This window comes from Platalea leucorodia (genome assembly GCF_965183815.1).
Source record: "Platalea leucorodia genome assembly, chromosome: 2".
Classification (NCBI taxonomy): Eukaryota; Metazoa; Chordata; class Aves; order Pelecaniformes; family Threskiornithidae; genus Platalea; species Platalea leucorodia.
Window position 1 is genome coordinate 70532708 of NC_138824.1, and position 27692 is coordinate 70560399.

The following is a 27692-nucleotide window of genomic DNA, read 5'->3' on the forward strand; positions in this document are numbered from 1 at the left end:
CTGTTTTTCAAATTCTAACCAAAGCAGAAGATTGTTTGGTAGCTTGTCATCAAGGACACTTAGAATTTACTAACAACTTCTGTTTTAAAGTAGCAACCCTTTTTCTGACATACAAATGAATGATAATTTGAATAAAGTCTTGAGTAAGGCCTTTCCTCCTGAAAAGTGTAAAACGTTTTGATGCAAAAGGGAAAGACTAACCCAGCTCTGTGTCTTGAAGACAGTTGAGGATGTAGTTCTTAGCCTCTTCTCAGTTGTTATGGCTTTGATTCTGCGTTGCAGAACAGTCCTGCCTTTGGATCCACGTGCGTGCTCAGGGACGGTGAGCCTGCGTGTCCAGGAACCGAGGCTTCACAAAGCAAGGAGAGAAGTGAATGTGGAAAGCAGAGCAGTTATTTGCTCAATGCAGAAGCACTAAGGTCGGACTTTCATCAGTCAGGAATGGCAGGCCTTGATTTTGGAAAGGTATGTAAAATTTGGGGAAGTTGTAAGACCTTTTTCTTATTAAAAAAAAAAAAAGCTGGGGTAACATTCAAACAGATACTCGTTTTTAGTAAAATGAACTCTGTATTGGCTGGAGAAGTTAGATATGGGATAACAGCTTTTCCATTTGCTTGGAGTTTTTTCTTCTCCCTCCCCCCCATTTCTTTCTGGTGAATATTTATAATTTTTCTCCCTGTCTGATCAGTTCTGCTCTCCCCCTGTGTGGTGAAATCCACATGCAAAATGGGGAAAGTAGTAGTCCTTAGAGCAGACTTCCCATATCCATTGGTAAGGAAAATACCTTGCGGAATTTCTAATACGTAAAATGTTTCTGTTTACCAGTTTTCACAAACACGCTGTTTGTTCTTTTAAAATATATCTTCTTGTTCCCAGTCTAGGGAGCAAATCAAGGAGAGTCTGTGGGATGACCATTTTGTAGAATACGGCAGAACCGTGTGCATGTTTCGCACAGAGAAGATCAGAAAACTTGTTGCAATGGGAATCCCTGAATCCTTAAGAGGCAAACTCTGGCTGCTTTTCTCAGGTGAGCACTCTTAGGAATGTTTGCAGTAGCATCGTCTGATTCTGACCATGGCAAAACATTTAGGCAAGAAATTTCCCAAGGGCAGTTAAATGTCATTTACATGGAGCTTATGATAGTGCTTACAGAAGAGAGATGATCAGCTACTGAACTAATCAAGGAAGTACCTAGGTAGATCTGTGAAAATTTTATCTCTGGATAGCATGACATGATGTGCAGAAGAATTGAAATAACATCTGCTTCATCTGTGTAATTTAAAATTAACGTCATGTTTTCAGAAAATAATGTTTGTCTTCAAGCAACAATTAGATTGTAGCATAAATATTGATTTAACCCTAGACAAATCAAATTATTGCAAAATAATGACATTTTGAAGTCAGCAGTCCTGCTCCTGCTTGTTGTTGAATGTTGGCAGGGGTAATAGAAACTGGAGATGGAAAAAACAACTCGTTTCATCCACAGATCTGGCAGAGCCAGAATGTGCTTACAATATGACCTCAAGTTTAGTCCTTAATCCAGTATATGACATGTTCAAACATTTGTAAAAAGTATTCCTTCATGTGGAGTTTTTCTTCTTTGGAGGGTGTGAACAGCACTGAGTACATTTCTCCCAGTAATACTTTCTGCTGGGGAAGTTTTCTGCTCAACGACATATTAAGGTGTTTTGAATGATGTTGCATCATACCAGCTTTGCTAATATTGATTTTGTTTCCAAAACACGTATTCTGCTAGGACTTCATTTCTTTTAGGTCTGGAGATTTCATTAAATTCACGAACCTTGGGGAAAACCATCTTGCTTACATCCTTTCGAGCAGTAATACCCACAACATTAGGTTTAGCGTCATCCTAATCCACTTGCGTCTTCCTCTTTCTCTCTCCCTGCTGCCTTCAGACGCCGCGACGGATCTTGCCTCACATCCCGGTTACTACGTCCATTTGGTGGAGGCGTCCATGGGCAAATGCTGTATGGCAACGGAGGAGATTGAGCGTGACCTGCACCGCTCGCTGCCCGAGCACCCTGCCTTCCAGAGCGAGACGGGGATAGCCGCCCTGAGAAGGGTGCTCACGGCGTACGCGCACAGGAACCCCAAAATAGGATACTGCCAGGTGAAAAACCCCCAGCAGGCTGACGCTGGGTTTTTTCCTCCTTCTGCTCTCTCAGTTTTATCATTGTCTTGGAAGTATTTTTAATGGTGGTTTTGATAAATAATGTCTTTTTAGTTATGAAAAATACATAATTTTAGACATTAAATGTCATTTACTCTGGAAAACAAGTGCATTGGCTGGTACCCTCGCTTAACAAAAGTCTTCCCTCAGCATTTTGCAAGTTGCGTTTAGAGTTAAAGGAGGTAAAAAAATTTTCCTGAGGCTTCTGTTCCAAAGTGCGTTTCTTACCCGATACTTGGAGACAGTGCAAAGTGAACTGGCCTGCACAGACGAGATTCACGTAGAGCACTGGGACAGAGGTTTAATGAACTAAAATTCTGCTCCTTTCTTCCAAAATTGATGACAAATTATGAAGTACTTTACCCAGCTGGCCAGCTAAAATAATAACTTTACCTATCGTGTAGCTCCTTGAATTCTGATGAACATCAGACCGGTTCCAGATCCCTTATCTTCTTTCGAAATACAAATACGGGGAGCAGGGGGAAAGCAGCCCCAAAACATCTTGCAGTATCAGTTACATAGTTTGCATCTAGGCAAATCGAGTACTGTGCTTTTCTCCATTGTTTCCTATTGCTCTTAAGAAAAGCAGTTTGAAGAACTTGTTATGCCTTTGGGTTGCAATTATGTATTCACTGTCTATTACATTTCTCTTGCTGGTTTTTTTTAGTTGTTTACATCACGTTAGGCTAGTTTTCTTTCTTTAAAAATACTCACAGTTTATCTTTTGTCAGTAGGATTTGCTGTCACTAACAAATCGCATTTTCTTCTTTGCCCTTGTAAGTCTATGAATATTTTGACCTCTGTGTTGCTGTTGTATGCCAAAGAGGAAGAAGCCTTTTGGCTGCTGGTTGCTGTGTGTGAGCGAATGCTGCCGGATTACTTCAACCACCGAGTGATAGGTGAGCTCGTGCCTCTCTTCTTGCTAACTGGGAAGGGGCAGCCGAATGGCACTGGGGTGAGTAAAACGCTCAAGGTCTTCTGCGGTCCAGACCCCACGGGTGAGGGGGTCTGTTGACTTGTGCGGTGTGCGGGGACAGCAGCGGTGGCTGCTCAGGTTCCAGCTAGGGTTGTTTTTTGGTTTGACAGGTTTGCACTGCAAGAACTATAAATGTATGCTCGACTTTACTGTTTGTCTTTTTCTTCCTGGTGGTCAGAAGACAGTAGCACCTTTGCCTGTTAGGTAAAAATAGAAGAGCTTGCGTGTCGTGGTTAGGAGTGTTCAGTATTAGAGACCTGAGCTGTTTAAGATGAACCTAGCAAAGATCTGCCAGGGTAGCTATTTCTGATCTGACGTGTCTGCAGTGCCTGGCTGCTGGAGTAATACAGGCTTGCATCTAAACTGGCCCTTGGTAATGAGTGCTGATACAAAACCCTCTGAATGTGGGATGCTGCATTAAGAAATAAGCCCAGTCTCTCTGCAGTGCATGCCTTGTACTGCATGTGCTATGTGTCCTGTTCTTTGCAATGCAACTATTTTTAAGACTGTTGTGCAAACGCCTGCCTAATGCACAGAAAAGAGGGGCTGAGCAGCTTGACACAGTAATTGCAGGTATACATACAAGAAAAACTATTTGTTCTTTGTGGTCACTTTACTTCCTCCTCTTACAAAAATGATTGATAGCTTTTCCCTCTTTAATGCTAACCTTACTCTTTAGTTACAGTGTCTGCCATTACACCATCACTGTAGCGAAGGGAGGGATCAAGGTCACTTGTGAGGAGGTAGGGATAGGAGGAAATCACGAGTGGTAGTGGTTCTGGGAGCTAGAAATGGTGCGGGCACTCGTGTGCTGCCTGGGCAGCAGGAGGAGATGTCTGAGAAGATTTCTAATGTTTTGCTTGGAGGATGGGCTTGTCATACCTCCCTCCTGACACTGTGCCGCAGTTATTGTCTTGTCACTGAACTGGCAGGTAAGGTGAGTTAAAGCAGAGTTATTACAAAGTTAGCTGGATGCTTAGGATGTTTTGTGGTGCTTTGAATGCCTTTGGTATTTTCAACTAGTGGATTGGGCACTGTAACTGTCCCACTTGTCAGAACTTTCGTTCTTGTCTCCAAGCGTGACTTTAAACTGCCATCTCAATGACTTACTCCCATGTTTGTCTGTCTCCTTCCTTGATTAAAAAAGAAACACAGCTTTATCTGTCCTTGTGCATTTCTAGATATCATCAGCCTAGGGCCTGCTTTGAGTTACTGATGACTTTGGTGCTTGCTGGGTTATTGCCCATAAGTAGCATTCTTCACACACAAATAAACTTGAATGGTCCCACATGGATGGCCATATCACTGCCCTAAGTTATGCTTAATTTGGGGTTTCTATCATGCCCGTCACTCGCCATGGCTACAGCCTACATTGTTTGAGTGCTTGAATCTTGGTTGTCCTGTCTCTCCATTTTTCTGTCCTCTGTACCTAAAGGAAAGGGCAAATAGTACCGTGACTCTAAAAGAAGTACTGCCATGGCTCACCGCAGTGCAAAGAGCCAGGGGCTTCAGCTCAGAACTTCCCCTGCTCCCCCTAGTTGAACAGCAGCTGTGTAGTTTTGCAGCATGGTTGTTTCACTGAGCAGTTACTTCTGCAGCTTTGATTTGCCTGAGACCTTAGTGTGGCCAAGTTGGTGCTACTGATTTTCTCCACCCTGATCCTCCTCTGGTTCCTGTTCCTTGAGTTAGTGTTTTTGGCCTCACATTTCAGCTGACCTTCTTTTTCGATTTGCAACCAGCTCTTGTCTGAACTTTGTATTGTTTCTTCCTGCATAACACTTCCAAGACCCGATTTTTCCTCTTTGTCCACACTGCCAACACTGTCCAAATTTTGATCTCTCTCTAACTTTGGTGATCTCTGACCTTGGTACCCGTCACTGTGCTTTTCCTCTTCAGCGTCAGCCAGTAATCCCTACAGTAAAAACAGCTACTGAATTAATGACCTTGGTTATAACAGGCCTTCTTAGCTCCATCTTCTCTTGGGCCTTTTCTTTATGACATTCAAAATCTTTTATTTATCTGTATTTATTTCTTTACAATTTTTGCTTTCAAAACTTAGGCAATTCAGTCCTACTCAACAAGTCTTTTCATCATTTCACTGCTTGCAAATGGGAAAAGCCTGCAGGCAGGGCTGGCACCCATTATCTCCTACTTCAGGAATTCCCTCTATTCTTCTCCCTTCTGCAATGCATAGAGAAAATTATAAGCAGATAGCTGGCAGAGAGAAACAAGTTGTACTTGGGTCAAGAGTGGTGGCAAGGGTCATGCACATCCTATTCTCAGGTTAGCGCAACTTTTCCATCCTCTCCCTAAAACAGCAGACCATCTCACCCCATTTCATCTGTTAGACTGTCATCGTCTTGCTATTACAATTCTTGAAACAGTGAAAATCTCACTTTATTTCTCTGGTTTGCCTTTTCAGTCTTGGAGATGTCATTTAGTTTGCATCTTGGGTCATCATTTTTTAAATGGTACTTACCTTGGTATTTACCTTAATGGTATTTTACCTTGGTATTCTCCTATCTCATTATGGTTTTATGCTATAATAAACTAGAGATTCAGTTGCTCAGATATCATGGTTTCTGGGAGCCTAATGAAAATGTAGGCATAAAAGTAACTTTGAATACACCTGCTTGACTTTTGTCTACAGTGTCAACTCTTAATTATAAGATGATCTTCTGCAAAAGATTTGGGTAGCATTGCACATTCCTTTTAAGCCTCTGCTTTTGCCAGGCTCTCCCGTGCTGCCTCTGAGCCTGGAATGATCTTTTTATATGTGTCTGTCTATCACGCTCTGGTTTCCTTCGAATACCCCTAAAATCGGCTCTTCTTTTTTTGGTCTATGTTAACTATTAAATTGTTTGTATTAAGCTTGTTAAAAAACCAAACAAACCCCTGCCCTCTGTTGAGTAACCCCAGTCCGTTTTCTCCTCTGTTTTCTTTACCCTTCTTATTTATGATCATCTGACGTGAGAAGGCTATCTCTTCAAAGCAAAGCACCATGCTTGATGTCTTTCTCAAAAGACTTTCTTTGCATGTCCCTGGGCACTTATTTTTTATTTGTGGTGTTGTAATGTTTGTTCAGCCACCAGCAGCAGCTCTTTGTGCCTTGATGTGAAAAGTTCTAAAGACAGAGAAACGTCTTCTCTGTTTTTTTGTGATTTGGATGCAAAGCCAAAAGATGCTGGCTCTCTGCCACAAATTGTCCAGGTTATATTCTGCTTTTGGACAACAGAACTTTTGAGTGCTAAGGGTATATATGTCTCAGGAATTTCATAGCAATTAAAGTTGTCTCCTAATATTAGCAGAATGTGGACTATGAGAAAGAAATGAAATAACTTGAAAGACAAAATAATTGAAAAGCTAACTGCATTTCATATTCAGGAACATTTCTAACTTCCAGTGTCTTCGATTAAAGCTCCTGATGTGGCCGATCTGGTTTGTAGACACAGGCCACTTCAATGATACGAAACTATATTGATTCTACAATAGCTGCTGACAAAGCAGGACTGAGCTAGTACCTAAAACAGAAGGAACAGAGCCCAAATCTGCTCCTTTTGGAAAGACTGGTTGGGACAGTTAGGAAGGCTTGTATCTGGCCGTTGCAGAAATCTTTTGTTCTTAAAAAAAAATATACATATTTATGCATGCAATTATATATTTATATCTGCACGTGTATTTATGTGTAAATATTTTTCTTCCTGCTTTAGTGTGCGTAGCCATATCTGGGTTTCCATCTTCTATTTTCTCACTTAGAATGAAAGCTCTACTGCCCACTTGCTTGAGTATATACACTAGAGAGGAGTGCGTCCTGTCTTATTTTCATTGCATAGATCCCAAGTCGAACAGTAAAATGCTTTAAGATTGCTTTCGCTAGCACTTTATTATTATGTGCTGTTTTAGCCGAAAACAACAGCTGTTGCTATTACTATTTCATTGCACTCTAAAGGCCCTTAGCAGAATCAACACGGTCTTTTTGCAGAAAGTTGTACAGTAAGGATTACGGACATGAGGGTTGGGGCTGAGATCACAGCAGGAGGGTAATGGGATTTTTCACTGTAGATGTGTGCATATGTTGTCAGTTTAAATTTTAAGAAAGTCTTGCAGTTGATAGTTGACAGCGATCATTAGCTTTAAAGAATATTTTTTCCTATGTCAGTCCTGGCTAATAATGTTTCTTTATGACTTGCAGGTGCTCAGGTAGACCAGTCAGTGTTCGAAGAGCTTATAAAAGAGCAACTTCCAGAGCTGGCTGAACATATGAAGGATCTGACAACCTTAGCTTCCATCTCTCTTTCGTGGTTCCTTACCCTTTTCCTTAGCATCATGCCCCTGGAAAGTGCTGTGAATGTTGTGGACTGCTTCTTCTACGATGGGATCAAAGCCATTTTCCAGCTGGGCTTGGCCATACTGGAAGCCAACGCCGTGGATCTGTGTAACAGCAAGGACGATGGGCAGGCCCTGATGATCCTGAGCAGGTATGGCCACACAGGAGTGCTTCTTCCATCGTGGACTGTTCTGCCATAAAACAAAGGCGTTTGGGTGCCGTTGTGATATCAACAGCGGTCTGTAGGCACCGGCAGGACCCTCCGTGATACCTTGCTGCTGCTGCTTTTGCAGTGTCTGCCTTAAACAATGGGCTTTGTACATCGGACGAGTAGATGTCCTGTGAAATTTCCTGGCAGCTCCGAGACATGCATCGACTGCGTCAATGTGCAATATTTACTGCTGCTTTTTGGGCCTTCCCTAGAGTGACGGGCTTCCTGCTCCAGACTTCAAGGAGACAGAAGTTTTCTTCCTTGGGCAGCACTTAGTCATTTGGCTGGCTTGCTGTTCCTCGGATGAGTAATCGTGAAGGCATTTTTAAAAAACCTAGCAGCCCGAAAACCAGTTTATTCCTAGTCTGAGCCGTAAGACTTGTTTGCTGATTTATATTGAGAAGAGCACAGTGCAGAGTAACTGTGTTGCTTATATTTCTTCCCTTCAGGTTTTTAGAGCATGTCAAAAACGAGGAAAGCCCTCTGCCACCTATTGGTAATCACCATGCGTTCTTCAGCGACGACCAGGAAGCCTCTCCAGTGACTGAAATAGCTAACCTGATTCATGACTCGTATGAGGTAAAATACAGCTCCGTGTCTACGGGTCAGTTAAGTTGCAATTTGTAAAAAGAAGAAGGTTAAATTCAACATGGATGTTTTTAAAGTTAATACATATCTTTACAGATTCCTTGAATAAGTGCTCAAATGTACAATGCTAGGTGTAGTATAAATACCTACACTGACAGATCAATTATTACAATTCAAGGACTCACAATACTTTAAAAGTTGTACTTCCAGTAAATGAGAAATACAAATATCATAAAATACTCTAAAAAAAATAAACTTCTGTTCCTCCCTTGTAGAAATTTGGAGACCACTCTGTGGCGCAGATAGAGCACATGCGCTACAAACACCGAATCCGTGTCCTGCAAAGCCACGAAGACACAACCAAGCAAAATGTGGTGAGTAGGGTATTGTTTCGGCTGAGGTAGCTTAAAATCTCCTCTCTGGAGGCAGATGGCTTTCGTTTTTTAAAAAGCACCACCAGATCTTGAAAAAAGGAAGAATCATTACTGACTCTGGAAGAAGCTCTTTCCTGGGATGCTGATGGGTTTGGTTTTTCTTTTGCAGCCACGTGCATTATTTTCTAGGGTGACTTTAATGTTAAGAACAACTGCAGGAATGTCCAGCCCAGCACCTTGTCTCTGACCGTGGCCCTAGGCAGATGCCCCGGGGAAGAGCGTAAGAAGAGAGCGAGCATGATGCGATGCTTCCCCAGCCTCCTGTGACCTGTAGCTTAGGGATTTCCCGTCTTTGTTTCTAATAGCCCTTGAGGGATTTCTCTTTTCACGGATCTGTCCAACCGGTGAACCTAAAGAAGGAGGAAAATTTGCAAAGATTTTTCAATACTGTGGTTTTCAGCTGTACCACATAAATACAGTCCCTGTGGGGCTCATGGGCCTGCCCGTGTCAGTGATGGTGGGAGAAAAGATTGTCACTAACGTGATTTTCTTTCTTTTTAAGCTCCGAGTTGTCATCCCAGATGTTTCGATTCTTCCTGAAGATTTAGAGGAATTGTATGACTTGTTCAAGGTAGGTCTCCCTGAAAAGTAGGGGATGCACCTATCTGAGGCTTCTGGGCGCAACTTCCAGCTGTTGCTTTGCAGTGTCGCCTCAGACCTCGTGTCCTCTGCCTGGGCGGTACTGTTTGGATGGGATCTTGTCATTTTGTCCCTTCTGTGGTTGCCCAGTTGTTAAACATGAATAGTAATGTAATGATCCTTCAAAGGAGAATTGCTTCAGAATTCCCTTTCTAACTTGCTGCTTAGAAATGGTCCATGAGAAATTAGGTTCTGGTAACTTTCACATGCAGAATAAATGATACGTAGCTCTGCTCACTAGGAGCTCTGCAGTACTTTTAAGTCCTGCTCTCTTAATGCTCTTTAAAGGCAGACTCTGTTTTCCATGGGGAAAAAATCCCCACAAACTTGTGTCCTTGCTATTTCTTCCCAATTTTCTAATAGTGGTTTTTTTTTTTTTTTTAGAACCTAAAGCAGTTTCTACTTCAGTTCCTTTCTGTCAAGCTCATGTTTGAAAGAACTATTATAAAAGTTATTGGAGACAGGGACATCTAAGCTTATACAACTAGATTTGATTTAGAGGTCCAAGCATGTAATTATCACCCTTAATGGACCATTTCTTTTGTGTATTGTTCATAGCCATAAATACTAGGTACTGAGAATATGACTGTGGTGTGTTCTTAGTGCTACGTAGCTTTGTGGCTAAGAGCAGCTGTATCCTCCCTCCATTAGCGGCTGTAAAACGATGCTGCTGGGGCTTGCTCTTCAGTGCTTCCCTCCTGCTCCTTGCTGCTCTGTTTTTGAGCTTTGACTGGCTTGCACTCCTCCCCTTTCCTCATTTTGTTTCTTGGTGGTGGCTCCTTTTTCATTAGCTCCCATGCTCCCCTGGGACAGCTCGTTTTGTCAGGACTCTTTGTTTTGCATCAGCCTAAGGGAAGACTAATAGGTACGGTATCCAAATGGAGAGGTCTGAGAGAGAATAAATGAGCCGGTCAAGGCTGCATAACACTTACCCTGAATTTTCTCCGACCCACTGTCCCTTTGGATGGTTAGAGAAATCCTGGGCCAGATGTGGCTAATAGAGTTTCAGTAGCCTGCAGTAAATTTCTTCCAAGAATCTGTCCAGTCTTCCTTCAAATTTATTAATTACCCATTGGAAATCATGAGAGCGCTTGGCTGCTCTAATTAAAGATTCCTACTTTGCTTTTTCTCACAGGAATCGGTATTTTCTCTTGGTATTGTTATAACACCTTGCGCAAAGAGAATTTTGAGGATTTCCAGCATACTTCGATGTGAATACTTTTTTCTGCTGGTTGCGCTCTCTCTGATACCGCACACCCCAATCCCCCCTTTCCCGCCTCTGATTTCTCCTAGAGGGAACATTTAATAAGGTGTTACTGGGACGCGACAAGTCCGGTCGTCGAGCGACACGACCCCAGCAGGCCGTACGCCGAACAGTACCGCATCGATGCCCAGCAGTTCGCCAACCTGTACAGGCTGGTCTCGCCCTGGACCTGCGGGGAGCACACCGACGTCCTCGCCCAAAGGACCTTCCGGCTCCTGGATGAGAACATGGACCGGCTGATTGAATTCAAAGGGCTCGCCAGCTGCTTAGGTATCGGCTCCCCTGGGGGGTGGAAGGCGGGCAGAGGTGGGGGGCGGCGGGTGGGTGAGGCACGGATGTTAAAATGCCTTGCAACCGGCAGGGGAGGATGCGGGCAGATGGTTTTCTTGGGCTTGTAATTAGCCTAACCAGTGACCTTTACTAATTTTTTGTGTTCAAATCACCTGAAGTCGATTAGATTTAAAAGACACCCTAAGGACATGATTGAATAGTGTATTAAAATATTTGATTTCTCAGACAATAGTGATTTTATTGAAAATATTTTATGAATTCATATTGTACTTGGGTCTGCGTGGAAGGCTAGAAAATCCTCTCTACCAGATTGTTGCTCTCAGTATACCTTTGAAATCTCAGTATACCTCTTTGTAACTGCTTCTTGAAGACTTAATCTTACACAACTGACTGCTGCATGCCTTATATGTTGACAATAAGTAGAACAAAAAACAATCTGGCCAGCAGGGCCTGAAAGCTGTGCTAGGGTTGGCCTTGAGGCCACCAGCTGTTCTAATGAGATGAGGCTGCCCATCCCAAAATCTGGCTGAAGAAAAAAGTGCCACATCTCAACTGTTGCCTGACCCCACACGAAACAAATGAATCAACATTCAAAGCTTCAGGAAAAATCAGTAAATCAGTATTCTCGCCACTTAAGCATTCCAGAACGTTTTTATGTAAAACAAGCCAATTTGTATTATATTGTTATCCGATTTTGATTCTTACAGGGATACAACTTTAAAAAGTTCTTCACAGTATTTCAGTGCATTTGAAAGTTTAGAATCTCATTTCTACTGGTCATTGAAAATATTAGTTATATTACACGTGAAGTAGTTACCTCTTTTGGGCTTATGCTACAGAACAGCAGTTAAGGGCTGAAGGGGAGGAATATTAAGAACATGATGGCCCCGAAGGGAGTTTTCCATCTCTTCCCTCTCACAGTCCTGTTAATCTGTGGCAGCAAACAGCCTTTGCTAGATTCCCTGCCATTCTCCTTGATATTTTTAAACGACGCTGAAGCTCCATAGGATTCGGTACTCCCAGTCTATTTTACAAGAAGAAAGACCAAACCAGATGGCTTTCACCTGCTGTTCCTCATTGACAGGCACAACTTAAAATATTTCAGTGTAATATACTGGCCATATGTTTTCCTGTATTGTCCATGCAAACAATTATCTTTTGTGCACAGAGATGCCCGATTTATTTTAAACGGTGGAAGTAAATGCTCTGGTCCACTTCCTTCTTGCTCTTTTTTTTTTCCTGCAGATGTTATGTATAACGGAGAAATGAATGAAAAGATAAAGTTACTATATAAGCTGCATATCCCACCTGGTAAGAAATTTGAAAGGGAGTGAATACCTCAGTTTGCCTCGAAACTCCTGCTTAAAGCTTTTGGGAAAAGGCTGCTTAATGAAGAACCCTGTCTTGCTTCCTTCAGCATATAGGATTTGCATTTGTAGTTATGCTCCCCGCATTTTAAAATTTACTCCAGTCAAAACCTTTCTGGGTGAAATTTATAGATCTACAATGTCAAGGCTCACATCTGCTGCATTCAGAGATCTTTTGCAGCCAATGATACGGTTCCTTCTAGACAAAACATTGAACTGGAATAACATTTCTGGATGGCTGGTGCTCCGTGTACAGTAGGAATCTCCTTATCACATCTTGATCCAGTTCTGATTAGGTGACAAAATTCTGTGGTAGTTTCTCTGTGCAAAGTTTTTAATTAAATGTGCCGTTCTTGGCAAACTTCCAACTCTCTCACTGCAGCACCAGTCTTACTTACATTAACATAATTTTACAGTATGATTTAATGAAGTACTGTTTAAAAACATCTTTGCCCAATTATTTTGCTTTCTTCAAATACCTAAATTTTAAAACCATAAATAACCATTATGCAGCACTGGGAAGATTAATCATTACATTTTTCACTTTCTTTGGCTAGCTCTCACAGAAAATGAACGAGACAGCCAGTCACCATTAAAGAATCCTTTGCTGTCAACTTCAAGACCACTAGTCATTGGAAAAGCAAATGGTATGTCCAAAATGGTTCTCTAATGTGTGTGCATATGAGATAACCAACTCCATTAATGATCTCCACTCTGGGTTTTATTGTGAAATGCCAATTTACTCCGGTGACTTGAAAACTAATTCTCCTTTTTGCGTCTGCTCCAAAAAAAGGTGATGCAGTAGATTACCAAAAGCAGTTGAAGCAGATGCTGAAGGATTTAGCCAAAGAAAAGGATACTAAAACTGAAAAAGAATTGCCAAAAATGAGCCAGGTACGTATACTAGGGGCTATAGTCTGTTTTTAAAGAAGTGGAGGGTACTCAAAAATGAAATTACTCAACACAACAGTTTGGCTCTTTCTGAAGTGTAACGTAAGCCTGAGCCTAGATTCACTCCTTTAGATACCAAGGACTGGGCTACTCTGATCCAGGGAGCGGGCATCATGTTTAAAAACTCTCAGCCGCCTTTCTAGCAGCTCCCTCGCTTCGGACTGCTTGGTGAATAGTAAGAATTTCAGACTGACTTACCCTCACCTGCAGCGTAACAGGCTGGAAAACAGGCTCCTTCAGGCTGGAAAAAGCCCTCCTGCCAAGCCTGGAGAATTCCTGAGAATGCATATTGCTGTTCTGTCTTCCCTGACCTCCTCTCCACCAAACCGGTAAAAATCCCTAGTCCATCACCGACTGGGACTTGCCCCATCATAGCCGAACGCTGACTAGAACTGCATTAAGATAGCTGAAGGCTCTCATCGTCTCACCATCTCCTCCCTAGTGCCAGCAGAGCTTTGCGTATGTTGTTGGGATGAGGAGATCTAGTGAGGGAAAAGGGTCCCGTATTAGCAAAACAAAGGTATGGACACACAAAGACAGATGGGGCTACACCCAGAATCCCTTCTGTGCTGGCGTTGCTGAAGTTTTAAATTGTTGGCATGTACCTGACCTTTCAGCTCAGCAGGGCCACATAATCTCTCATAAAGGCATCACTTGATGGAACTTCTGAGGTCCCTTCCACCCTGAATTACCCATCCTATGACTGTGTGAAGCTTGAGGGCTCACACATTTCATAACAGGACATGGAAACGTCCTGATAATCATCTGTGATGGGTGAGCGAAGGAAGGAAGGAGAGAAAGGGGCTGGGCAGGGAAGATGTTAAGATCTTATTATTAGAAGAAAAAGAGTGGGGAAAGATGGAGAGAAATGGCAGAAGGGAAGCTGCTGGTAAGCCTGTGGATGGCTACTTTGGTTGCAGTTCGTCCTGTGTAACAGCCACCAGTTTTCCACCAGTAACGGATTGTATCCCTTGCGTTGTATCTCACTTGCCCTTTGGTCATCTGGGAGGGCCTGATCTCCTTTAAGGCAGCAAAATGCTTTTCTGCTGTTCCCTTTTTGATTTGCAGCACCAAGGGTTCTTAGCACCAGCGGCGGCTGAAATCCCTTGGCTAACATTTTTTAAAAATGCCCGCAGAAGTTATAAATGATCAAGTCTGTAGACAGCATTCTGCTTTCCTTTGCAGTACCGTGCCCTCACCTGACTCCTAGTTACCCATAGCATGGCTCTTCAGTGGCTTGATTTTGGTTTTTCATCCTTTACAGCGGGAATTCATTCAGTTCTGCAAAACCTTGTACAGCATGTTTCACGAGGATCCAGAGGAGAATGATTTGTATCAAGCCATTGCCACTGTGACCACGCTGTTACTTCAGATTGGAGAAGTAGGACAAAGAAGCATCAGCCTGGGGAGCGGGTCGGACGAGCTCACCGAGGACTTGCAGCCCGAGGCCTCCGCGCCAGACCAGGATGCTGTTTTTACTGACACTGTGAAGACCCCTCACAAAGACTCTCAGCCTTCACCCGTGACTGAAGGGGACTGGACCGTCTCTTTTGAACATATTCTAGCATCACTCTTGACGGAACAGTCGCTAGTTAACTTCTTTGAAAAACCCTTAGAACTGAAGCCAAAACTTGAGAATGCAAAGCTAAATCAATATAGTCTCAAAACAAATGGAGTGAGCTGCCAGTCACGGGGTGAACATACAAAACTAAACACACAGCAGTAATAAATCTGTCAAAAACAAAATGCACTGAAATTATGCCAAAGCACATATTGTAAAAGGCTTTCAGTTAGCAGTGGACTTCTGATAAAAAATTTGTTGGTCTGTGGTTTTCAGTTTAAGAGCTTTAAAAGCTAAAGGGTGTGTAGGTTTGTTTTGTGCCTTTGATTTATTAATTATGTTCTTGTTTTGAATGTAAAAGGAAACATCTGTCTACAGCGTGAAGACACTGAAGCCCTCTTCCGCACAGGGAGAGCAGACGCTGGCTCCAGTTGTCCTTTTTGTTTGTTGTTTTTTTTTTTAAACAGGGGAAAACACTTCTCAGCTACTGTCCGCAGTTTGTTTGGGTTGCCTTTTTTGCACTAATACTGAAAACTGTTTCAATGCTGGTAATTGAAACTATTTTAATATATTTGATTGTATTCCAGTTTGTATGTCTTGCTGAAATGTTAAGTGTACATGGACTGTGCTTCTGATGTTGGTCTGTGAAAACATGCACTTTTCAATAAACCCTTTTTGTACTAGACTTGCACTGACAGTATTTATTGATTTATGGAAGGTGTAAGTGCCTTTAGTCCCTACTTCATTAAACAAATTCCCTGAGCTGGCACGCTGACAGTTAATTCACTGGTCAGAACCCCATGTCTCAGTGTAGTGCACAGACTTGCTCGGGAGGAGCCTACTGATTCTGCCTCGGGGACCAGCAGGGGACCAAATACGGGCAGTTTACGTTATCCACAAGAGATTACATATATGAAGTACTGATCTAACCGTTTTAGGAGTTGGGGTTTTTTTTGATGGGAGGTTGTTTCAGTTTTTAAAACAAACTTGGCCTTAACTTAAAATACCTGTGTAGTGGCTCTTTATTCCCACAGGAACAAAACGAGAACACTAGGGCTTTGCCACCCACATAGGAACATTCACATCTTCTCCTTATTCCATCCACATCCAACAGAAGTCTACAGTATCTTTAATTAAGAAAATCACACCATTATGTACAAACCCAAAGAAAGCAAGATACTTTAAGAGTTTGTCACCTGTTCAACTCAGCGCTTCGCGGATGAGAGCTTGAAGAGACTGGACAATAAAAAAAAACAATTTAGGAGTAAACTTTCTTTTTATCCTTTTATTGTAATGAAAATCAGTTTAATTTTCATCCACATTGACTGTCTGTAGACCTGCAAAACAAGAAATTGTATCACCACCTGCTACTAGGACAATCCCCTTTATGTATACGCAATATATGAATATGCTCAAGAAAGCGCACCTACAGTTTCAAAGTAGTTTGCTGATCTACTTCTGGAAGAGCAAGCTAGATAGGCAAGTACAGTTTGCTATATATATAATTATATAACCAAATGTTTACATATATAAAAACATACTTTATATATAATATATATTTAATATTATAATAATAAATATAATACTACTAATATTATATATATTTACTTGGTTATATATATATTTATATAACCAAATGTTACAACAAAAACCTCATGTTAAATCAATTCTGCAAATAAGATATTTCTCAGATGACAAGCAGAAAAGGCTCAACCCGCTTGAGCTTCTGACGTACTTTATATAGGCAAACACAAACCTTAAACTACTGTAAACAACTATGGCCAGTGTTTTTTATTCTCTCAAAATGTACAGGATTATTTCACTAAATTCTGTATTTGCTTTTTAATGCTGATCAGGCAAGCTAGCAGCCCTGTTCTCTACAGCAGAGCTAGTTTAAGCCAGCAGTTTGACCCCTTCAGCATGCTTTTCATCAGAATTTTGCACTGCGGGAGGAGCTGTCCTACTTTGCTACTTGTTCAGCAGAACACGGCACGGAGGAAGACAGATGGCATGCAACCGTACCTTTGAATGTTGTGACTGGTACATAGGTAACCAGTGTGTACAGCTTGTTTGGTGAATCTTCATCCTCATTGCGCTTTCGGGACAAACGCACACGGATACGGTAAGGAACATTCCTAAAATGAAGACAATGGATTAATTTTCAATAAAATATGTACCGAAACCTGTTAATTCCTAGAGAAGAAAAGTTCTCTGCTCCATGGTTACTACCCCCACCCCAAATTCTTAAGCTTTGCCTATTTGTGCAAAGACATGATGAGTCAATTCTGTTTCTATCTCAGCATCATAACGAGCGAAATCCTGTACCTTAGAGATTATACTGTTTGCCTTAGAGGAGCATTTTGTTTTGTTAAAGTGAGCAGGTAAGATTTAACTGAGCCTTGAATAAGATGAATCCGTAACCCAGCGGGAGCATAAAGTCAGAAGCACACCATCATTCCACTACTGGTCCAGGAAATATGCTATGAAAAAGATCATGAAGCACAGCGTGAACATGATCAGCAAGCAGCTGTTACGAACAAGCGTTTCTTACTTGAACAGAAAATAGTGAGGAAAAAAAACCCCAACAATCTGTTCTGAAAGCCTGAGGCCCCTGTCGAGAGTCGGGAGTACTGCCCAGTCTGTTTGCCAGAAGTCATGTGGAAATTCTAGCGAGCATTAGACCTGAACCAAGATCCTGTTTATGGGCACACAATTGATCTGATATTTCTTCCTCACGAAGCCCATGGAACCACAACTAAATCGCTCACATGATTTTGTCTGTAATAGGCAAGTCACAGCTTGCTGTCCCCCCCTAATACTGCCCAAAATACGCTGCTGAGGGAAGGCACAAAATTATTTGTCCACGCCATTTTTAAAGTAACCTCCCACCTCAAAAGAACTCAGGATTTTGGGAAACTCCTGCTCAGAGTACTTTGCTCTATAGAATACAAGAAGGAACTTCCTCCTTGCTGTACGTTCTCAGAGCAGACTTACAAAATCAGATGGATGCAATAATTAAGACACAGGAACTTGCTTTGATTTACTCCCTTCTTGAAACAAATCAAAAGCATTTTTCACTACTTTACTTAGATCACTGACTATCCCACTAGCTGACATGGTGATTTTAGCCTGATCCTTCCAGAGGAAGATATTTTTCTTGACGTACATTATCTGTTCTAACTAGCGAGAACTGCAGTTGAACTCGTGCTGGAAAGACAGATGTGATGACTCCCTGCTCCACAGAATGCACTTCTACAAGTTAATCTAAGGAAGTCCTGGTTAGGAGCCTCGCTACTAAGCTCTGAAGTAACGCTGTCACCTGGCTCAATTGCTACTTCCTCACTGCATATGAACTGGATCAGCTCACCGGGAAGGAGAGAGAACCCCTGCCCAGAAGACCCAGGAACTTAGTCCCATCTTCCCACTCCGTTTTTGAAGGAAGAATTGGCCTGAACACACAACTGCAGGTAAAGGATTGTAAACATGTCACAGGCTAGACTCAGGAATCTAATTCCTAGAAGACAAGGTTTAAAACAAGGGTTCATGCACATCCAGTGCATCACTCACAGTATTAATCCCTACCAGTTAACCTTTTATTATGGTTTAAGAGGTCCCAGTGTTCCCACCCTTTTGACCATCTTCACACATGTCAAACGCCAAATCAGCTGCCTCTGTAGCAGCGATTTAACAGAAGCGGTATTTTTTTGGCCCCCAAACTACTTGTACTTTCAAGACAAGATTAATGGCCCTATTTAAAACACACCTCATTATTTCTTTGTGTAGCATTTATCAATTCAGTCTGTTTCGAAACCTAATCCTGTTCAGACACATGACACAAATCCCAGGTACTTAGCCTGGGACTGTAAGTACCACTAAAAAGCCTAAAAACTGTCTGCTACAATAGGGATTGGGGTACTACAGTATTACCATACCCCAATCCCCACCCCCTCCCTGCCCCACACCTGCATTCCTTCTTTCCTTTGCTTTATTCTTTAACTAGAGGCAGAAAAAAGTTCTTTCAATTCCAGAGTTTACTGAAGCTTTGCTACAAGTACCCTGAGGGAGCTGACCAGAACGCAGAGGTGAGAAAGATTAGCTTGGCAGGCACACTGTAAGAAACGAAGCATTTGCAAAGAAAATGCAACTACTGCAGAAGGATACACATTTTTCTACGCCTTTCAAGTCCTGCACCTCTACATACAGAGTTACAAGGTTCTTCCTCCCCAATAAGGGAAGTTGCAGAAACCTACCTTATTCCTTTAGCCCAGACTGCTTTGTTCAATCTGGTGTCAATGCGAACATCAGGAGTACCCATTTCCTTCATCGCAAATTTACGGATTTCCTTGAGAGCACGCGGTGCTCGTTTCTTGAAGCCCCTAGGACAAACACAGGTGCAATTTCTTTAACTTCAGGAAACTGTCAGCATTGGACACTTGTTGCAGCACTCAACCACTGACCTCTAAACGTACAATTGGAAGAATTGTGTTCAACAGTAGTTCAATAGCTGCATCATAGTATGACCAGACCTCTACTCTGGCAGGTAGCTGCTAACCTGAATGTCTATGCCTAATAGAAACCACATATGGTTATGTCGAATAATTTCAGTTAAATTTTGCAACTGCAAGATCTCCTGGATCTTAAGTCTTACTTGTAACATGTTGACATGAAAACTTTTTGCAGTATTACTGAAGAGATCAGAGCTTTCACAGATATTCTAAATAAAAGGCCTATGAAAAATGCAGTGCAACAACGGTAATACAAACTTGACACAACTGTTCAGTATTGAAATAAACAGCAGCAGAACAAAACTTATGCTATTCTTGAGCAACAGCTTCTGCTAAACAGTGTTTGATGGTTACTTTCTTCATGTCATCATGACCGGACCACCATCAGAACTGTTTTTCACAAGTACAGCTTGTCTCATCCCTATTACGGACAGATTCTGCATGACTGGGCATTTACACTGAAAGTTACAGCTGCACCGCGACTGCTTTGCTGTAGGTATTATACTCACACCGTGACATGCGACTATAGTGTCAGCAGGGTCTAAGGTCCCACAGTGGGTTATATTTAGTATTACTTGCACACTACTGTTGATATTTAGTGCTAGAAATCAGGGGTGGGTGAGTGATTACAAGCGAGACAAGCATTATACAATAAGTATTTTCCCCCCTAGTACTTCATGCCTGAAGACCAAAGAGGATAAGCCCAAAAGAAAAGAGGACAGTGTGATTGTCATCATTTAGAACAGACTGAATTGCCATAAACCATCAGCAGGCAAGGCCAGAACATCTTATTACCATTTAAAGGTACCACTGCCTCCCATCCTCACCCACATTTTTGTCATAGTCCACTGCTTCATTTCTCTCCTATTCAAAGTTAACTTCAGCAATTTCACCAATTGTTTCAATTTGGTTACAGTTTTCTTCCACGTGACTGCAGCCATACACACACAGAGAGAATCAAAGGGTGACGCAGTTTCTCAACAAGTCCTCTCAAGCATTTTGCTACTACATGGTTGTATGGGGTTCAGCATTTTGTCAGGTAATAAGTGACTCTCAACTACACACAACTAATATTGTTTAAGTCAAATCATACATCAATTTACACCTCACACAATTCAGTGATAAGCACAGAACCAATCATTTGATCACAATATTTAATTTCTAAAACTTACTATAGTGGGCTAAATTTTAAATTTCACTTGGGAAAGGATGATGACCTGTGCACAGCGACAAATAGCTCTAACCTCAAATTACGTCCAGGAATAGTCACAAAAAAAATAAACGAGCTTGTTCCTGAAAACCACCTGCAAGTATAAGTCTGCACAGGTACAGAGCTGCTTCCTCAGGACAGAACAACAGCACAAGGGACTAAAATGTCACGCATTAGCATTGGCGCCGCTAAGGACTGTCGTTCTCTGCTGTTCAAAACCTATCGAACCCATTTCCAAACCCCACTTTACCTAAGGCCAATTTCACTGATAAAAACCAAGAACTTACACGCCATGGATCCGCTTGTGAATGTTGATGGTATATTCCCTAGTTACCACCTCGTTGATGGCAGAGCGTCCCTTCTTCTTCTCGCCACCTTTCTTTGCAGGAGCCATTTGAGCAACGCTGAAAAGCACCCGTGCAGGCATCAAACGCAGGCCCCACTTCCCTCAGGCTCGTCCCCTGTTCCCTTCCCTCCTCCCAGGAGCCAAACAACTCCCACACTCAGAAACTTATTTAAGATTCACTCATCCCCGGGGTCGCACCAGTTGTAGATTTTAAGCAGCAACGTTTCAGCACCAGAAATGCTTTACTCTCGTCTCCATGACAGGACTGTGAAACACATCGGAGACTCTTCGGTCACCTCCCAAGACGACCGGGCTCCTGGCCAGCCCCAAGCACCCTTAAAACCACCCCGCCCTGCCTCTCCATGTCCAAGCCCCTTCCTTCTTCACGGCGACCCAGGAGGGCAGCTCGGCCCCTCCCGAAAGGAGACGACGGTGCCAGAGAGGCTCCTTCCAGGGACTGATGGCGGCCTGCGGCTTCCCCCTCCCTCGCCAAGGCCCAGCACGGGCCGTGACCCCTCCCAGGTGCCCCGCAGGCCTCCCCAGGCCCGCGCGCTGCCCGGCTCGGCGCAGGCCTGGGGGAGCAGGGCGATAGGCCCCAGCCCCGCCGAACACGGACCCGCCGGGAGGAACCACCCGCTGCCCCCCGCGCCGGGCCGCTCCCCGCGCCGGGCCAGGCCAAGAACGCGCCCCGCGGCGGAGCCTGCCCGGCGGATGGCGGCGGATTCGGCAGGCCGCCCCCCCGGCGGCCACTCACCCTGCCCGGGCACAGGCCGGAAAGGAGCGCGCGCGGGACGCTGGGAGCGAGGAGCCCTTCCGGGGCGCGCGGCGGGGGCGACTGCGCCGGCGCCAACCGCAGGCTCAGGCAGGCGGCGGCGCGCATGCGCGCGAGCTGCGGGCGTATCCGTTGGTCCGCTGTCCGTCTGTCGGTACCGCGGAGCGGGGCCCCGCGGCCGCTTGCGCCTGGCGGGGGGACGGGGCGGTGCTGACCGCCTCGGGAGCGGCCCCCGCCTCGGGTTAGGGCCTCGCCTCCAGGCCGAGTCGCCTCTGGCGGCGTTCGCAGGCGGGGCGAGGGAGCGGCCGCCCCTCCGGCGGCGGCCCGGCCGCCCCCGCCTCGGGAGCCTGCCGTTGCGAGGGGAGCTGGGCTCGGGGGCGGCCGCCCCCCTGGCCAGCGGGGTGCCGCGTTGGGACCCGCAGCTCTCCTTCCTGAGGCACGAGCGACGTTCCTGCCGCGGGGCAGCCGGCTGCAGCGGCCGCCCCCTCTGGCCGCCGGCCCAGAACAAGGACCCAGGCTGAGGGGTTTGTGCTGGGACATGGCAGATCTCGGCCGTAATGAACTGGCACAACAGCCCAGCTCGATGCAGAGGACTGGCAACAGGGAGCGAGTGCAGTAATCCCAAACCAGAACGAGTGTATGGGGGAGAAATGAGACGGAGCGTGAACAACTAGGTATTGACACAAATCTGTTCTTGCAAGTGCTCTGTATCTTTCCAAACAATATAATAAGCCAGTTATTGGAAGGCAACCCCACCCTAGTCACAGCGTTTCCCTGTTAGCAACTTGGAGTACTGCTGGTTTTGGAAAGATAAGTGTGCGCTCCGAGGCTGAGCTTGGTTTGGACATACCCACTGGCAATCGGGAGAGGTGTGGGTGTGTTGTAACTATCCCTGAGAGTAAAACAAATTCTTAAAGGAGTTTTCTCTTCCTGTGACTTCCATCATAGTAGCCGAGATCCATCAAGTCCTGCTCCCACAGGTATTTCCTCTGAGGTGCTCATGTTCCTTCATTACCTCTTTCCTGCATTAACTTTTTGGCCTACAAACAGACAAATTTCCCCTCCCCTTTCCCAGAATAAGCCCTTACAGGAGTGGGTGGCATTTATGAAGTTAGCCTCTAACTTAGCTGACTGGCCTTCGCTGAGGTTTGTCTATAGTTAATGGAAAGAGAGAGGTTCCTTCAGACATCAAGTGAGAGCACCTTAGGGTTTAGCTCTTTCATCTTCATCTGGTGGGGTCACTCTTGCTTCACTGAATGCAAGAGTTTAAAGAGATGAGCAAGCTAACTCAGACTTGTACCTAAAGTTAGCAGTAAAACCACTTTCTTAGAGACCAGATCTGATCTCCAAACGCTTTTTAGAGACCAGGTACTTGATTCCCTCATCTTCCTTCAATGAAGTAAAACAGGGATTGTGTGGACTGAAATACCCATGCACCAATCAGTCCTACCGGCCAGTTTTGCTGTGGAAGCAGCAGGGTCATTTTGCCGGTGGGTTCCCTCCAGGAGATTTTTAGCTTTTTTTAGGAGGTTTTTTAGAAGGTTTTTCAGAACTCAGGACAAATAAACCTTTTTTATTTTTCTGAAAGTTTGCTTTTAGCCTTTCCATCTCCCAGCCCAATTATTTCCATTGGTCCTCAATGGCGTAGAAACCAGAGCTCAACATGCAGGCTCTGGTGACGTGATCCTTGGTAGTAAAGGGCGGGAAGGGCAGCGTGGTCTGCACTCAAAGCTAATGCTGGCTTGGGCGGCTGCAAGCTGTCATGAGGGCCATCCCCTTTCAGTCTGGCCATGGTGAATGCGAACATTACTATGCTCAGTTATTTACCTTGTTCTGTGTTGGAGATTGCTGCTTCTGGAGAGGGAAAACAGACCGGTACCTCGGCTGCTGCATCCTGTAGCCAATTTGAATTTAACGCGAAAAAGAGTCTGCACAAGGATGCCAAAGTGGAAACTAGGCTGTCTACAGTGTGGGCATGGTAGCGATTCCGGCAGAGATGTATCGCAAAGCTCAGGACAGCGATGTCGCAAAACACTGAAGCTGGACATGGGTCAAAGCCCTGGTATGTGCTGGGTCAAACCATTCTTTAAACCATCTGTTTTGTCCTAATTTTGTCCTAATCTAAAACTGGTTGGTCAGAAGTACAGAGCTGCCTGAGGTCTTTAAAGTTTTAAAGGAGCTTAAAACGAGCTGTCTTGGCTAGCAACTAAGGTAACTTCCTGAGCTATCGTTCTCATTTATGCCATGACGAAGATCCCATAGGATAATACTTGTTTTTGCTAACTGCGTGCCAAACACCCAAACACCTTGCCAGGCTACGGCTAATATTAACAATCTCAAGTGAATCACATAGTTGAACAGCCACAGGAAAATGTGTGCAAGTCCTGCAATAAAGCCTTTTGGCTATTTTATTTTATTCTACAAATAAAGACAACTGTCCATCATTAAATGGAAAAAAATAATAGTTTGAGTTGTATATAGCATGAAACAGTAGTTCCCTTCACAAAAACATTTCTAATTCATTAGTTTATTACAAAATATCCACTCACAAAAAAGCACAAGCACGATCTTTATACTTGTGAAATGAGTTGATATTTCATATACAAAATAATTTCCACATAATTCCATATAATTTTATTTTATATAGAAATAGGTCATTATTACAACAGCTGTACAATACACTACTTTTTATTTAATAATTACATAAAATCTTTCTTAGAAACATATCAACAGAAAACATACAAAAAAAGCGAAAAGTGCATTTCTTTTTTTCCCCCCAAAGGAAAATTCAATCCTAAATGTTATAATGAAAGAGATATGTAATAGTCTGCAGCATCCCGAGTCAGTGGGCCAAAACACAGTGCATATTTCGCAGAGACTTGCAGTGGGCGAGTTATTTACGTTGAAGAAGGATCCGTGTTGTACTATTGGAGAGTTGCATGATTGTGCTTACAATTTGAGTTCTCCTTTGCAGTCACAATTCATATTGAAAACAGTCCAGTGTGGGTTGTGGGGTTTTTTTTGTTTGTTTTTTTAGTAATGAAGAACAGTTAGGGTAAGCTGCATAATACTTTTCAGATTCTAAATCAAGGGTTATGAGCTGTAGACCATCTTCACCAATGACTGGGCTTTCTCCTCCATTGGATGTGCTAATTTGGCCGCAAGAATAAGGAAACAAACTTCTCTTTACAGAAAGTGCCTAGGTTTTGTCCTCTGTGCAGTTGTGCAAAATAATAACAATAATCATAATAAAAATAATCTCTTGTTCTCTCCTCAATAGACCTTTGACGCAGTGCTTTTCATACACAAAAGAAGAACTGAAACAGTGAAGGCCAAGTACCTCATGAGCCTGTCGACAGTCTTTTGGAATTGCCAGATAGCTTTCAGAGTGACACGCCGAGACTGAACGCCTCCTCCTGTGCACCCGTTGACGATGGAGGCTGCACAGGATAGTGTTCCTTTTGATTTTGCTCTGTCAGAACATGCTGTGCTCACAAGACAGCGCAAACTGAATCCAGCATGCCGTAAATGCGCTGTCTGTGGCAGTCTGCACTCTGTGGCGTACTTCTGTCATACAGCTTTGAAAGAAATGCTTGTGCAAAAGCCAAAACAGTAAGTACAAAGTCATTCTCTTCTGCCCCGTCTGCCCATTGGTTAAAGCTAATCGTGCATTGATTGTGCTGGTGGGACTCTATCGCAGTGGCTGTGGTAAATTTGATGGTTCTGATAAGCTATTGCTTCTTCTTGATGTTAGTTGCTGCTGCTGCTGCTGCTGCTGTGTCTGATACCCCATGTTTCCTTGCTGTGGCGAGTAAGATGGCAGGAGCAAAGAATCGGGTTGCTCATTGTGCAAAGAACTTGGTGTTTGCACCTACAGATAAAATAAAATTCATTGTGGCGTTCGATTCTTTCACAAATTAAAGCTCTTTGTCCTCAATGTACAGGGTGCTTAAAAATACTGCTAGTTTGCTGGCTTTTATTTCTGGGGCTGTTTGGCATGGGGTTAGCTTATCTAACACTAGAAGGAATGGACATAAACTGCAACAAAGAACATGACAGTTAGGCATTGAGAAAGGTTTTCTAATAGGAATGCACTGCCAAGGATTTGCAGGTTATCCTGAAAAAGCCTGTTTAGGAACAGGGTAGGTGAGCGTGTCAGAAATGACACAGATGGAGGATAGAAATGAAACAGAAATGAAACAGGGGATCCTAGTATACCTCATGCTGTCCCTTCTAGCCCTTCCTTTTTGTGAGTTTACAGTAGGGTGTGACCTTGCCGTGGTGAGGTCGATGTGAATTTTGCAGATGCTTTTATTGGGAATGGTATCTGCCATAGTTTTTTTCATTAATTCTCAGCTATGAAAAGGATTTCATTTCAATAACAAGAGTTTAATCATTTGAGGTTGATGATACTCTTTCAGTGATGCCAGTGGATACGCGATGAGGTTTTATAGACTCAGTTCAGCTCCTTTTGAGTTAATACAGAGACACCTCATTTCCCCCCTTCCCCTTTATGGGGGAATGTGTTGAATTAGGTCAAAAAAATAAGTGTTTTTACATCTTCAAATCACCTGGCTCTTCCAGGCAGTGTGCTCCAGTTTATCTTCTTTGCCTTGTGGAGTTGAGAAAATATGTTAATTTACTGAAGGGATCCAGATATCTGATCCAGATCTCATTTTATGTCGATGCTGGTAATTAAAAATCATCTTTTGACTTGTAAACTAAGCAAATTTTATACCGAATAAAGAGTACAGAATAAATCCTAAGGCAGCAATTTTCTCTGTCTAGAAATACACTTTAAATATATCCCGGATAATCTGATTATGTTTCCAATGTACAGAATTAGTAATTTCCTTTTAAATATTCTGACTGTTCTCACTGCTCCCTTGCTATACTGGAAGGGTACACGACACTGTATCAGTGTCTTGCACATCTCAGCATCTCTAAAATGGCCATTTCTGCCACGATCAGGCTCCCGCTGAAACCCGGGGCCCCGTCTGCACAGCCCGTTCGCCTTATTACTCTGGGCGTACATCTTACACATCGTCCCCTTTGTCCTACCCTACCTGCAGGTAGCGTTGTTGCTGATGCTGTTGGTGCTGGAGTTGCATAGGTGGCAGAGAGGATGGCTGGGAAGGAGGCGTAGTGGCGAACCCTTGGTTTAACACTGCCTGTCCCATCAGTACGATTGGAGAGCTGCTGCTGGAAGTCTGCACTTCCAAACTTTGAAACATTTGTTGGGTTTGAGAATACCTGTGGAAGAAAGACGCAAAACAATCAAGAACAAACTGTTGGAAGCAAAGGTCTTCTTAGGATAGGGATGGAAGTCCCTAGTCTTCATAAACAATTCCTAATAAAGGATTCCAGTGCACGGGACCTGCTAATATGAGCGACGGCACCGTTGGTAGCACTGTTTCCCCTTACTCTGTGCATGAGCTGGACTTGGAGGGCAGAATGCATCTCGCCTCAAAATCCAGACCACATTTTAGATTCATTAAAGATTCTGGTTTATGCATGTCTTCTCTTCAGCCACAGCATTCACATCCCAGGCTCATTAAACCAAATGGCCTTTGATTCTGTATTAACATGCCGAGCTCTGAACTGCAGCGAGAGAGAAGCAAGTACTCCTCCCCGTCTGCTGCCTGCGCTCCCCCGCGACTGCCTGTGGGGTGGTAATCTCTTGCAGAGAGATGGCGAGGGTTGATTACTTCTTAAGCTGCTCATATACATATTGCCAAGTATGGTCAGCTGTGAGCCACACTGCAGGAACAGAAGCCTCTAGAAGTCCTCCGGAGCGAGGGATGGGACAGAAACAAAATACTCGGCTCCTCTTGCCAGTCTGCTTTTGCAAAGCAAGACTTATGTGTCGTTTTGTGGAAGGCTGTGGGCAAAACCACAATGGAGCTATTGCCAGCCCAGCCTAATTCTGTTTATCCTGTAATGGGTGATGAGATCATAGTGTGGCGTGTGTTCGCTCAACAGCTGTTCAACATTAGGGGTTAGTCAGAAATGCTACGGTTTGGGTACTTGTACCAGGATGTGAGCTCCTCAGAAAGGGT

The 27692-nt window shown here is 43.6% G+C and overlaps 3 protein-coding genes across 5 annotated transcripts in view; 1 reads left to right on the forward strand and 2 right to left on the reverse strand.

Annotated features, from left to right (window-relative positions):
- TBC1D8 (TBC1 domain family member 8) overlaps positions 1 to 15387 on the forward strand; it is a gene marked incomplete at its 5' end in the record, with an annotated part of 51174 nt that extends 35787 nt beyond the window's left edge. For both annotated transcript variants that reach the window (XM_082304895.1, XM_082304896.1), the window contains 13 exons: positions 283 to 465; positions 877 to 1027; positions 1917 to 2131; positions 2973 to 3090; positions 7360 to 7645; positions 8155 to 8284; positions 8569 to 8667; positions 9230 to 9298; positions 10660 to 10900; positions 12167 to 12232; positions 12846 to 12935; positions 13082 to 13182; positions 14504 to 15387. In XM_082304895.1, coding sequence (XP_082161021.1) covers positions 283 to 465; positions 877 to 1027; positions 1917 to 2131; positions 2973 to 3090; positions 7360 to 7645; positions 8155 to 8284; positions 8569 to 8667; positions 9230 to 9298; positions 10660 to 10900; positions 12167 to 12232; positions 12846 to 12935; positions 13082 to 13182; positions 14504 to 14965 — 2211 coding nt within the window. In that variant the 3' untranslated portion in view covers positions 14966 to 15387. The remainder of the gene's footprint in view (positions 1 to 282; positions 466 to 876; positions 1028 to 1916; positions 2132 to 2972; positions 3091 to 7359; positions 7646 to 8154; positions 8285 to 8568; positions 8668 to 9229; positions 9299 to 10659; positions 10901 to 12166; positions 12233 to 12845; positions 12936 to 13081; positions 13183 to 14503) is intronic.
- A 614-nt stretch (positions 15388 to 16001) lies between these two features.
- Positions 16002 to 21686, reverse strand: RPL31 (ribosomal protein L31). Of its 2 annotated transcripts, none has more exons than XM_082305022.1 (5): positions 21616 to 21686; positions 20803 to 20919; positions 19051 to 19176; positions 16823 to 16935; positions 16002 to 16137 (listed from the first exon to the last, which is right to left on the reverse strand). In XM_082305022.1, the coding sequence occupies exons 2-5, from the start codon at positions 20907 to 20909 to the stop codon at positions 16106 to 16108; spliced, it is 378 nt and encodes a 125-aa protein (XP_082161148.1). In that variant the 5' UTR covers positions 20910 to 20919; positions 21616 to 21686; the 3' UTR covers positions 16002 to 16105. The 2 variants fall into 2 exon arrangements, with proteins under 2 accessions (XP_082161148.1, XP_082161149.1); XM_082305023.1 differs by lacking the exon at positions 21616 to 21686 and adding an exon at positions 21060 to 21337.
- Positions 21687 to 24666: 2980 nt separating this feature from the next.
- The window catches only part of NPAS2 (neuronal PAS domain protein 2), a 54211-nt gene continuing 51185 nt past the window's right edge, over positions 24667 to 27692 (reverse strand). Inside the window, exons 19-20 of the mRNA XM_082334404.1 lie at positions 26700 to 26886; positions 24667 to 25504 (exon numbers count right to left, since the gene is read on the reverse strand). Coding sequence (XP_082190530.1) covers positions 25325 to 25504; positions 26700 to 26886 — 367 coding nt within the window. The 3' untranslated portion in view covers positions 24667 to 25324. The remainder of the gene's footprint in view (positions 25505 to 26699; positions 26887 to 27692) is intronic.

Excerpts from the sequence above, each read along its gene's own strand:
- RPL31 (XM_082305022.1), bottom strand. The coding sequence starts at position 20,909 with ATGGCTCCTGCAAAGAAAGGTGGCGAGAAGAAGAAGGGACGCTCTGCC. Across the intron at positions 19,177-20,802 it reads CACAAGCGGATCCATGGCGT|GGGCTTCAAGAAACGAGCAC; the intron begins GTAAGTTCTTGG and ends TGTTTGTCCTAG. Across the intron at positions 16,138-16,822 it reads ACCAGTCACAACATTCAAAG|GTCTACAGACAGTCAATGTG; the intron begins GTACGGTTGCAT and ends CTTGTTTTGCAG.